At 44.4% G+C, this 11,836-nt stretch overlaps 1 protein-coding gene across 1 annotated transcript; it reads right to left on the reverse strand.

The window, feature by feature from the left end:
* Positions 1 to 3,553: 3,553 nt before the first annotated feature.
* Positions 3,554 to 10,872, reverse strand: LOC116315335 (protein FAM240B). Its single transcript, XM_031733604.2, has 3 exons — positions 10,813 to 10,872; positions 8,830 to 8,951; positions 3,554 to 3,779 (listed from the first exon to the last, which is right to left on the reverse strand). Exons 2-3 carry the CDS (start codon positions 8,949 to 8,951, stop codon positions 3,668 to 3,670), a joined length of 234 nt encoding a protein of 77 aa, XP_031589464.1. The 5' UTR covers positions 10,813 to 10,872; the 3' UTR covers positions 3,554 to 3,667.
* Between the last annotated feature and the right edge of the window lie 964 nt (positions 10,873 to 11,836).

An 11,836-nucleotide genomic window follows, 5' to 3' on the forward strand; every position in this document is an offset into this window, starting at 1 on the left:
TATTACTGAGGTTTTAGCAGAGTTGTGGCTGAACCACATAAAAATATATCATTAATTTTAATCTCCCCAATCAATGATAATGTTATGTTGGAATGTTGTTAAAGAGGGTCAAAAATGTTTCAACCCAGTTTGTTTTGCAGATTCTGTATAGCAGCTTTAATATAGGGAGGACACAACTTCCTGACTGTGTGAGTAAAATCAGGTTTTTTCTCTTTGTCAGTTTAACACTTTAGAATAGAATAGCTTTTTATTGTCACTGTTACAAGAACAGTGAAAGGCAGTTTGGCATCTCTCCGTGTGTGTGGAGTACACAATAGCGTAAGTATTTACACAATAACAGACAAATTTACATTTACACAAGAAAGATATGTATAAGTTATACATACACCTGCAAACATACATATATGTATATATACATATATGCATCCGTACATACACACACACACACACACACACACACATATTTCCACATACATGCTTACATCTATATACATACACACACATGCCATCTAACTAGCAGGTGCATTGAGAGGTGCAGTGTGATCAGTGATATTGCACATTGAGGAGGGGGGGGAGGGGGGTGCTGTTGGAACTATACTGAATAATGTTATAATAAATACAGTTTAAGAGGTAGGGGTGTTGGTTGCATTGAAGTATAAACAGAAATACGATTTATAAGTTTCTGTTGTGCCTGTCACTGTTCCCTGTCTGTTTTCTTACCTGGTTCTTCCTGACCTTTCTCCTCACGTTCCCCTCTTTCCTCTCTCCCTCTTTGGACTGACAATCATACACAAATAGATTGGATTCAATTAGATGAAAAATTACATTAATATGAAAAAATACTATTAAGATCACTAACAAAAAGTCCTCTCTCAGTGTACTTTCAACCAAAAGGCAAATAACCAAACCACATGAACATCTAATAAAGGATATAAATTAAAAAACAAACAAACTTATATCCATTATGAACCTGGCTGTCTCTCTGTACACACACACACACACACACACACACACACACACACACAACAGGAGTTATAAGGTTAATGGGCATTCAGTCAGTTAGCTAGTTAGTATCCATTTCAAACAGGACAGTGGTAACAACAGCAGGCTACGGACAATTTTAAGTTTTAGATTTTAAATAGTAGGGCTGCATGATTTTGCATAAAATGAGAATCATGATTTTTTTGCTTAGAATTGAGATCACGATTTTCTCACGATTTTCTTTTCCAATATAAATATTTATTGCACTTATTAACTGCACATCAACTTCGTAACAGTTGAGACTGAACATAAAAACAATAAACATAAAAACAATAAACATAAAAACAATAAATAAACATAAAAACAATAAACATAAAAACAATAAATAAACATAAAAAAAATAAATGTCTCACATTTTGTCGTTGCTGCAAAATGTTGTACTGCTTGTAATTCCGTCTCCACCGTTGCTCGACACTGCGTGTATAGAGCAGGTAGTGCAACAATAGAAAAATAGTTGCGTGACGTCACTGTGTAGCGTTTGTCTAGGGTGTTGATCATTTTCCTAAATCCCTCGTTTTGCACAGTGTTGATGGGAGCCATATCTTTGGTCAGGTGATAAGTAATAGCCTCCGTAATTTCTTTGTGCCTGCGGGAGTTCGACGGCTATGGGGAAGCGCTGTATAAGGTTCCCGTTATTGATGTTTGGGTGGTTGACCCGGACGAATTTTCTCCTGTCACTTTCTCGTCATCCCTGACGTCTTCTCCGTTGTTTTTCCCTGCCATCAAAGGCACAGCTTCTGTATCACGTGGTATAAGGCTCCGCCCTTGTCATTGGTTGAGCAGGAAGAGTGAGCGCTTGTTTTCATGCAGATTACGTCCCGGATCAAAATGCGGTACAATCGTCGTCGTCTTTTTTTTCTTTCTTTTTTTAAAAAAATCGTTGTCATTTGGAAATGAGATCGCACATAAGTATGAATCGAGATCGCGATTTTCTAACGATTAATCGTGCAGCCCTATTAAATAGGCTGTATACATTTCAATGGGAGCAACAGGACGGTCAAATGTCGCTGATGTTACTACAGAGTAGGACGGATTGTAGGGCAGCAAACATCGTGGAGAAACACGTTTCCAACACTGGAGGTTACCTGGTGTAATGTTTTTCAGCTAAAAGAAACATGGTCTGACTCCTACCGAACTATATAAAGAGTAACTGAAGGTTAAATGCAGCTAACATGTCCTGTTTTAAGCCAGGTACTCACACCTCCGCTCCGCTGCGTCTCAGAGTAGGGGAGAGGCGAGCTGGAACAGCAAATATTGTCAAAAAAAGTAAGAAATCTTTGGGGCGACTGGTGTCCACCATCGCTCACTGACCTGTGGAAAAGCTGATTGTCAGTTTACAGCTGGGTTGGATTATTCTATAATAATGTCATTCATGAGTATGTTTGTATCATTATCTACATGTGCAACGTATTTAGTAACTAAAGCTGTGTGGTACAGCTGGGGCCCCCTTAAAGCCCCCCCTGCATGTTGCACTGCTGGAAAGAGAAAAAAGCAGAAATTTAAAGGTTATTATTTTAAATATATGTGTTTATAAATAAGTTTAAAGTTTCCAAAATAAAGAAAAACAACAGTGGTGGGGAAAAAGTCACTATGACTTCCTAAACATATGTTAAACAGAAACATCGCCCCAAGGTGGCCAACGTCTTAAATTCTGCGGAGAATAATTCGTAAAATTAACTTTTTTATGCTTCTGCAGAAAAACAACTGAAAACTTTGTATTTGTGAAGCTGCTGTGAGAAAACTTGAAATGACCTAAGAGTGAATTTAAAATATTTAATAGTTGTTTTTATTTCAGTTACGTTCCAAAAACTGACCCCGCTCTGCTGTTTGCTAGTGTTGAAGGTGACCGATGGTTTTGTCACTAATGGTCACTTATAGATTATTTATTGGTTCCCACGCTGCATGTGGCCGGCGTCGGAAACTCCTTCATGTTCCCACCTTTAAGCTGGGCAGACACTGTGCGATTTTTTCAGTCACGCGATTCAGCTCCTGCTCAAACTGTACGATTGACTTGCAGGGGTTAGAAGTTCATAGGTCACGATGCAGGGTCTGACACTATACGGCCCGATGCTCTGATGTGACCTGAGTGTTCACACTGTGCGTCCATAAAAATGAAGGTTATAACAGAAATTCTGTCGCTCGCTCTCCCTCTCTGTCTTTCACTCACACAGACTCACACCACCACCATCAACTTTGCTAAAGTGCTAATGAAAAACACTGATCAGGCAGCTGTGATTGAGCAGCAGTGTAGATCCAACTATTTTCACGGTTGTCGTGAGGTGTTAATCGCTTCTCGTTACCCCACGTATACTACACGATGCACGACTGAAAAATCAGCTCAAAATGGGCCAAAAATCGCACAGTGTAAGCCCAGCATAACACCTGCTGCAGAATCAGCACAGCCTGACGCTGAAACACTCTCACACGGCTGGCTGTGGGAGAAAGTCTGATGCACTGATGTGTTTGAGATGCTTTACATGCAGGAAATAAAACAGAACGTTCAAACTCTGACTCTGAGTGAATCACAGACGTGTTTATTTTCCAGCAGTCACTTTATTTCTCTCACACAGCAGCAGGAGGAGACACGGTTGTTGGCTCAGCAGCTCTACGGCGAGTTATGGGGGGCTCAGGTCTGGTCAGCTGACGGCTCCATCTTCATCTTCCTCATGTAGTTGTCATTGAGGTTCTTCAGGTGTTTGGTTCGGTTCTCCAGACGGACCAGCCACTCCCCCCTCAGCCTGAAACACACAGGAAGGACGGTTACATTACATCATGCCAGCGCATCACATGATACCATGTAGTCAAACTCCACCCCCATCTTGCTGTTACACACACCACACGTGCTCAGCAGTGGTTCTGCAGACCTACAAAGGTCACGCAGGTTTGTGACCTTTTATAGACCACCTGCTTCAACTTTCAGTTTTTGCTCTTATGGTTCAGGCCTTAAAGCTGCCATGTGAGGGTGAGCGTCATCATATTTAACAGCAAAGCATTCATTAACAGTATTTTAAGAGGATCTGATCGTTGTAAAAGCGATGCCTGGAGCCTCGATGGTCGGTGGCGTGCAGCAGTGCTGAGGTCAGAGCTTAATGAGCTCTGAGTCTGCAGCAGATCTGGTGTCCTGGTGACAGCTGCGGCGTTATCGCTGTCGTATCAGCACTTTTGTTTCACCAACACCCGCGAGCGTGCTCGTCTGTCTCTGTGAGGCACGATGAAGAAAGAACACCTCGTGCTGCTTTCTTCTTCTTCTGTTTCACAGCACGTCACAGCCAAATCACTGCTTCACCTTCAGTCTCAGTACAGTGATTTCACTCACAGCAGTGTTGGCTAGTTACTCTGCAATCAAGGTGTCAGTGTTCACAGATATGATTTCACCTGAATCACCTCTGAAGGTTTCATCTAAATAAGTTCAAACAGTATTTCTGCTCAGGTTTTGTTGCTTCAGCGTCTGTTTTCATTCTCTGTGCTGCAGTTTTCATCTTTCTTGACAGAAACTAGCAGAACACTGCTCTGTGCCAAAGAAACTGAGCTGCACCGCGTCCGATTCAACTCTCTGACCGGATGTTATTGGCTGCTGTCTGTAGGAAGAAGGCGTTTCTCCTTAAAGATGGTGGAGGTCAAATCATCACGAGCTGCCAGCCTGTCAGTCCAGACTTTTTTCTGGTCCTTCCTTTGGGACAGACCTGAGGACAGAGGGCTGTTTGAGGGGTCAGGGTGTACGTTATGTCACTGAAAGGCTTCATAACTACAGAAGCACAAACATGACAGGAAGTGACTCCAGGATAGAAAGGCAAAGAAATAACAGACGTTCGTCTGTCAGGCGTCACATGTTTGAGTGTAACCCAACCCTCGACATCAGCTGTCCTCACCGGCTCTTTGTCGCCTTCCTGTCAAGTTTTTTGGATTATTCCATTTGTCCTGATAATCTTCCTGACCTCAGCCGAGGCGGACAGGTAGGCGTCTCGCTCCTCTGCACCAGGACCGACACTTTAAGACCTTCGTCTGACACAAAAGTTTTCCTGAAGCAGCATCAGAGTGATTCAAGTCCAGCCCGGCTCACTGGTTTAGGTCAGTATTTCTCCTTTCAGCGTGCTGAGCGCTGCTGCTATGATGTGTCTTATCCACAGAAGTGCCAGAACCAGTTTCACACATTTTCACCAAAAACATGTGGGGTCATTGCTCCAGGCTCAGTACTGCACCACAATGACATCACTGAGTGTCTCACTATGATTGGCAGATGTCCTCTTCAGGTCGTCTCCTGGTGCACCTCTTATTCTGCACCGCCTGTTTGCATGTGCTTCTCTCTGATATCACCACGAACCTCAAAGTTGTGGGTCCTGAATCACCAGCGTAACGCAGCGTGACGCAGCGTGACGCAGCGTGACGCAGCGGTGCAGGAGGCGGTCCAGAGGTGCAGCTAAATTATAATCACCCAGGCTAAGGTCTGGGATCTGCAGCGAGGACCTGCAGGCTGAAGCTAACCTGTCAGCTGATCAGGAACGAAACGAAATGATTTAGAGAAGCTGGAGAGTCACGTTCAGCATTTTCCTCCTCCTCTGCTAAATATAATTAATATGACTGCAGCCACTTCCTGTGCTGTTGATGAGCTGCTTCTTCTACATCTGCTGCTATGACTGTGGCCATTCAGACTCCTCTACTACTGCTACACCCTCTGCTTAGACTTAGACATAAACACTACCACAGTGTCTGTAACTCCTCCCATTTCTGCAGCTTCTGCTCCGACTGCAGTGGGTCTACTAACCACAGGGTTTGTGGTTCAGTCCCTGGATCCTCGAGCTGCATGTTAAAGTGTCCTTGGGCAAACACTCCACCCTCAGGTGCCTCCATCAGAGCGTGAAGGTTTGGATAAAAGTTCTTCGGCACTGAAAAAACCCTTCCATGAACGGGGGCGTGTCTTGCTCTGCTCTCCTGTGTTAGTCCAGCACGTCCACGCCTGCGATGACTTCTGTGTGTTTTACTGTTACTCCGCTACAACCTCTCCTGCTGCTAACGCTTCGACTCCTCAGCTTCTACCTGAACTCTGAATTTAGTTTTACTTGTTTGGTGTTTGAGCTGCAGGCGAGGGGTGGAGGAGCCGCCTTATATCTGAGCTCCTGAAGCCATGGAGGAGGTGTGATGATGTCACTGGTTCATGGTTGACCGTTCGCTGTGTTAGGCCCAGCTCATCTCCATCACTGTGTTTTCTTTCAGTTTTCATGAATGAATGTTTTTTTAAATGCAGATGTTTTAAAAATAAATGAATCCATTAAACGAGTGTGGAGGAATACTATAACTTGATTTAATTATAGATAAGTTTAACTCTTGTAATCATGCATTCATATGTATTTTTTATGCTCCATGGTGTCCAAGTGAAGAGCTGTGGAGCTAACACTTATATCAGGACACTCTGGCCTCACACTGTGGACACATAAGCAGAGAAAAGCCTCCACAGATCCTCACTGATGGACTCGCTGCAGCTCATTGAGAAAAGCAGAAACTGAGCGTGCTGAGCTTCACGTCGACGTCCTTTCATGAAATAAAATTAGTTTTGGCTTCAGCGACACAGACGCACAGACCGAAGCATCCGTTAGATGATTATTAATATCAGGATATCTTCTAAATTCAGCTGCTGTGTCTGTGCTCGCGGCCGGCCTCCATCACTCATCGCTCCCAGATTATCACCTCGGCGCTCCGCAGCACATTTTTCCAGCCCCTGCTCGGGTCACACATAACGTACACAATTAGCGGGGACTAGAGTCGGGGTTAGAGGCAGCGGGGAGCCAGATAGCTGTGGAGGCGGGGGGTGCATGGTAATAGATAGCCGAAGGATTAGGAGATACATGGTAGTGATAGGTGGGGGATTAGGGTACAGGGTAATGGATAGCAGAGGGATTAGGTGAGATGAACTGAGGTTAAGGGGGGAGGAAGATGAGTGAGAGGGGTTAAGGCGGATAGGGCTAATAGCTGATGTAACATCAGGAGGTCAAGTTTAATAAGAGGATATAAGGTAAATCAAAAGGGCAGCAGGACAGGGGCAGGAGGCTCCTCCATCAGTGTCAGCACTGACCTGTTCTTACCTGCTCGCTGAGTCTGAGTCACCGTACTCACTCTTACCTCCTTCCACCAGGTGTGTTGTGTTAGTCGCTTCCTGTTTTGAACCTGCTCCCAGTTTGTGTCACAGCTGTGTGCTGATTCTTGTTTGATGGAGGATTTTGGTTTCGGGCCCCTCACCGTCTCACCTCACTTTTTTGTCTTGATTAAACAACTGACTGATCAGGAGGAGACCCAGGACAGCCTGGAGACAGCTTGTCTCTCTCTCTCGGTTGGTTTGGAGACTCCAGCCCGCCATCGTCCTGTTTCCTTTGCTTCCTTCAGAGCCCGGTGAGGCGAGGTCATGTTTCCGCTCATTAGTGCTCATCGTCTCTGACACCTTTAGCAGCCAGACGGTGTTAGAGGCTCGTGTGTTTGTGTCGGTATGTCCTGCAGCTCGCTGAGAGACGAGGCCGTTTGTAATGAGAGGATCTGTTTTTAGATGCGTCTATTTGCCACAAGGTCACATGGCTTCACCGAATGAAACCGCATTCATGCTCAGTTTGGTAACGGACGTCTGGCTCAAAGACTTCGACAGATGAAAGAAAGCGTTTGTAATTTAAGCCTCCACGAGTGAAAAGCTGTAGAGAGACGCAGCGTGTGAATTACAAACAGCACGTTTACCAAGAGTCACTGAGCAGGGTGTGTCTGAGGACAGCAGAGCAGAGGGAGCTCCAGCTGTCCATAAAACCCAGTTACACCCGGAACATAGGACAGACTGAGTGCTGACAGGTAACCAGACCACAGAATAATCAGCGAATCACACAGAGACAAATAAAATGCAAGAATTTAAAGCTGAGAGTGGAACGAACCATCCTGAAAGGCTTCCAGAAGTCTGTGAACACGAAACCAGTTAGACTGAAGTTCAGTGACATTACAAATGAAGGACTGGACGCCACATCCTGTGACACAGAAGAGTCCAAAAACCTTTCCACCAAAATAACAGTAACTGAAAACCCGTGAGGACGCCACTCCGTGTGCTCAGGTGGAAGCGAACAAGCAGCTGAGTCTCAGCTTTTCTCTGCAGTAAAACACGTACAGCGAGCGCTCGCTGGTCCCTCACAACGTTTCATCCATCAACTCAAACTCAAGCTGATGAAAGCCTGTCCATCATACTGTGACATGACTGTGCATTCAGTGCATAAACATCACCATAAATAATTAATGAATTATCTATGGATTCATTTCCCTTCGGTCTGGAGTTATTTCCATCAGCTGCTCAGCTTAAATCTGACCTGCAGTTGTGTCTTTGGCGAGGAAAAACAAACTGCCCCTCACTGTCTCACCTCACTTTGCCTCCTTTGTCGTCTTGATTAAATAACTGACTGATCAGGAGGAGACCTGGGCAGACCCAGGACAGCCCGTAGACAGTTGGTCTCTCGGTTTAGCACGCTCAGATGTACTTTAGAGGGAACGCTGGCAACCATCACTGAGTGATATCCGTTATCGCTGACTGCGTTTAGCCAACTAACACAAAGAAAGTCTGGATATGTTAAACCTTTCTGCCAGCCTCGTGACAGAAAAGAAGCTGTACGCAAAGATGGAGGCAGGTGTGACCTTCAAATGCAACACGTACAAAACTAAAAGTAAACTGAACTAACTAGAAGATGACTAAACTTGGGTAAGACACAGTTAACCAGAGCCTCACATCATGAAGTTTGTTATGCGGTGACCGCTGGGCCGAAGGACGTCACTCACTTTTTGAGGGCGCTCTGGCTCATCCTCTGCTCCTCGGTCTCGGCTTGTTGAGTCTGAGTCTCGATCCTCCTCTCCCAGAACGTCTTAATGAGCTCTCTGTCATGGACCAGAGCCAGGTTCATCTGTAACAGCACGACAGGAGCACACACGCTGTCAACACTCTGACCTCTGACCTCCACAGAAACACATCGCTGCACATAGATGACATCAGTCCGAGTAAAATGTTCATGAGTGAACATCAGAATCTGTCTGTGTCCGATGGCAGCATCACTCGAGTGACCCACATTGACCTTTAACCCCTTCTTCCACTCGGTCCATGATGTCAGCACTCTGCAGTCTTCTTTGGTGTGTTTGGGTTCATTATCCTGCTGCAGTGTGAGTCCTTCAAACCCACAGTGTGGAGCACGTCTCTGAAGAATGAGCTCCTGCTTCTCCTCAATCAGGGTGGAGCTTTTAATCTCACCGTGTTTCAATCTGCTCCTCACATACAAGGTCTTAAATAATCAGGCCCCATCTTATCTTAATGACCTTGTAGTACCATATCACCCTATTAGAGCACTTCGCTCTCACACTGCAGGCCTACTTGTTGTTCCTAGAGTATTTAAAAGTAGAATGGGAGGCAGAGCCTTCAGTTTTCAGGCCCCTCTTCTGTGGAACCAGCTTCCAGTTTGGATTAGGAGACAGACACTATCTCTACTTTCAAGATTAGGCTTCAAACTTTCCTTTTGCTAAAGCATATAGTTAGGGCTGGACCAGGTGACCCTGAATCCTCCCTTAGTTATGCTGCAATAGACGTAGGCTGCCGGGGATTCCCATGATGCATTGAGTTTTTCCTTTCCAGTCACCTTTCTCACTCACTATGTGTTAATAGACCTCTCTGCATCGAATCATATCTGTTATTAATCTCTGTCTCTCTTCCACAGCATGTCTTTATCCTGTCTTCCTTCTTTCACCCCAACCAATCACAGCAGATGGCCCCGCCCCTCCTTGAGCCTGGTTCTGCCGGAGGTTTCTTCCTGTTAAAAGGGAGTTTTTCCTTCCCACTGTCGCCAAAGTGCTTGCTCATAGGGGGTCATATGATTGTTGGGCTTTTCTCTGTATGTGTTATTGTGCGATCTACTGTACAATATAAAGCGCCTTGAGGCGACTGTTGTTGTGATTTGGCGCTATATAAATAAAATTGAATTGAATTGAATTGAATTGAATCTGGGTTTCACCCACAGTGTGTATGTAGGGTGGGCATAACATCCATCTGTTAATGAAGCCTGTAGCTGAGCAGTATCACATCCATCCTGTCCCAGCTGTCATAGGGCAAGAGGTGGTGTACACCTGAACAGGTGCCACTAAATATGCACATTAGTCAGCATAAAGCAGAGGATCTGCAGCCTTGGCTATGCTAACATCGTGCATCCTTTTCTGGCTGCTCTAATGGAGTAGTTTCGAATTTTTTAGATAAATAAAACGACGTCAAAACCAGACAAACTATTTTTTTAAAATCACATTATGTTAAAATCTGGTAAAGCAAACAACCACATTTGTTATTATTGTTAGATAAGATAAGGTAACCTTTACTAGTCCCACGCGTGGGAGATTTATTAATTTGTTGTGTTGTAGAAACAGCAAGCTGCACTTTATTTAAACTAAAACAACCATTTCATCATCAATTATATTAAATTATAGACCAAAAATCAGAAATATCAATAAGTTTTGGTTCTATAAATTCTCAGTACTGTGAAGTTGCTGCCTGTTTCCTCTAATCGAGCAGCAAACAAGTTTTAATCTATCGAGACGCTGAAACTTTTAAAACTGTATTTCCTCCCTTACCACAAACAGAAGCTAAACAGGACTAAAAACTAAAGACAAACTCTTTCCTGGACTGAAGGTTACAAATTCAAACCTTAAAAATTCAAAAGTTTTATAAACTTATGAAGCATTTTTACTGAAAGTTTAAAGCTGAGAAGAACTGAAGCAAAGGGAACAAACCTTCGATCGGAGCTCACGGTGCTTCAGACAAACACTGTCTCTCCCCCCCACACACGAGCCGTCCGTCACACCCTTTATGTAATAACAACCCCCCAACACACACACACACACACACACACACACACACACACACACACACACACACACACACCATCTAATTTGATTTTTGTAAATCCTTTACGATGCTGACAAAACATCAGTGTGTGTGTGAGAGTGTGTGTGTGTGTGTGTATTGGTGTTTATCTGTGTGTGTGTGTGTGTGTGTGTGTGTGTGTGTGTGTGTGTGTGTGTGTGTGTGAGACAGTTGGGTGTTAACACATGTTTGACATTTCAGCCCTCTCGGGGCGTGATGCGATGCTGCTGCGGGGTGTTAAACACACACACACACACACACACGTGTCTGTATTCGTATCATTGTGAGGCCTTACACTGACATAATGCATTCCTGGGTCCTTGCATCACATTTGGGTTTTTCCAAAATCATTTGTTTGAAGGCTGAAGGGCAAATGGGGGAATACTGTGATGGACTGAACCTGTGTGATATAGTTCAGCAGTAGAATAAACAAAGTATTTGTTATGATGATTACACGCTGCTGGTTTGTAATGTCTAACTGTTTGATGAGTTAATTCCTGGACTGGGCAGGCTTAATTATCTCTAGCTACACCTTTACATTTTCAGTGTGTTTGCAGCAATGTCAACATGCATGAGAGCCCACTTATGTTGGTATTAACACCAATCAGCAGCCCAGGGTTAGCGTAGCTAAATGGGTCCATGGTAAAAACGTGGTGCTTTTACAATGAACAGCTGGTCATCCATGTAGCCTCTCACGCCCCGCGCTGTTAGTAACACCCAAATAAAATCCCAGAGTTTCACTCAGTGAAGCTGAAGCTCTGCCTGTCAGTACAGTGACCTCACAGCAGCCGCATTATTGGTCATGTGATGTCATTAAAAATGCTCCCAAAGGCTCCAGCAGCACAAACACAGGCTGTAAACGTCTGTGAGGACTGACTCACTGCTGCCCCT

Source organism: Oreochromis aureus, linkage group 12, assembly GCF_013358895.1.
Source record: "Oreochromis aureus strain Israel breed Guangdong linkage group 12, ZZ_aureus, whole genome shotgun sequence".
Taxonomy (NCBI): Eukaryota; Metazoa; Chordata; class Actinopteri; order Cichliformes; family Cichlidae; genus Oreochromis; species Oreochromis aureus.

Bases quoted from the DNA above. Each gene is read 5' to 3' on its own strand.
- LOC116315335 (XM_031733604.2), bottom strand. From the start codon at position 8,951: ATGAACCTGGCTCTGGTCCATGACAGAGAGCTCATTAAGACGTTCTGG. The intron at 3,780-8,829 runs GTGAGTGACGTC...TGTGTGTTTCAG, and splicing joins AGCCAGAGCGCCCTCAAAAA to GCTGAGGGGGGAGTGGCTGG.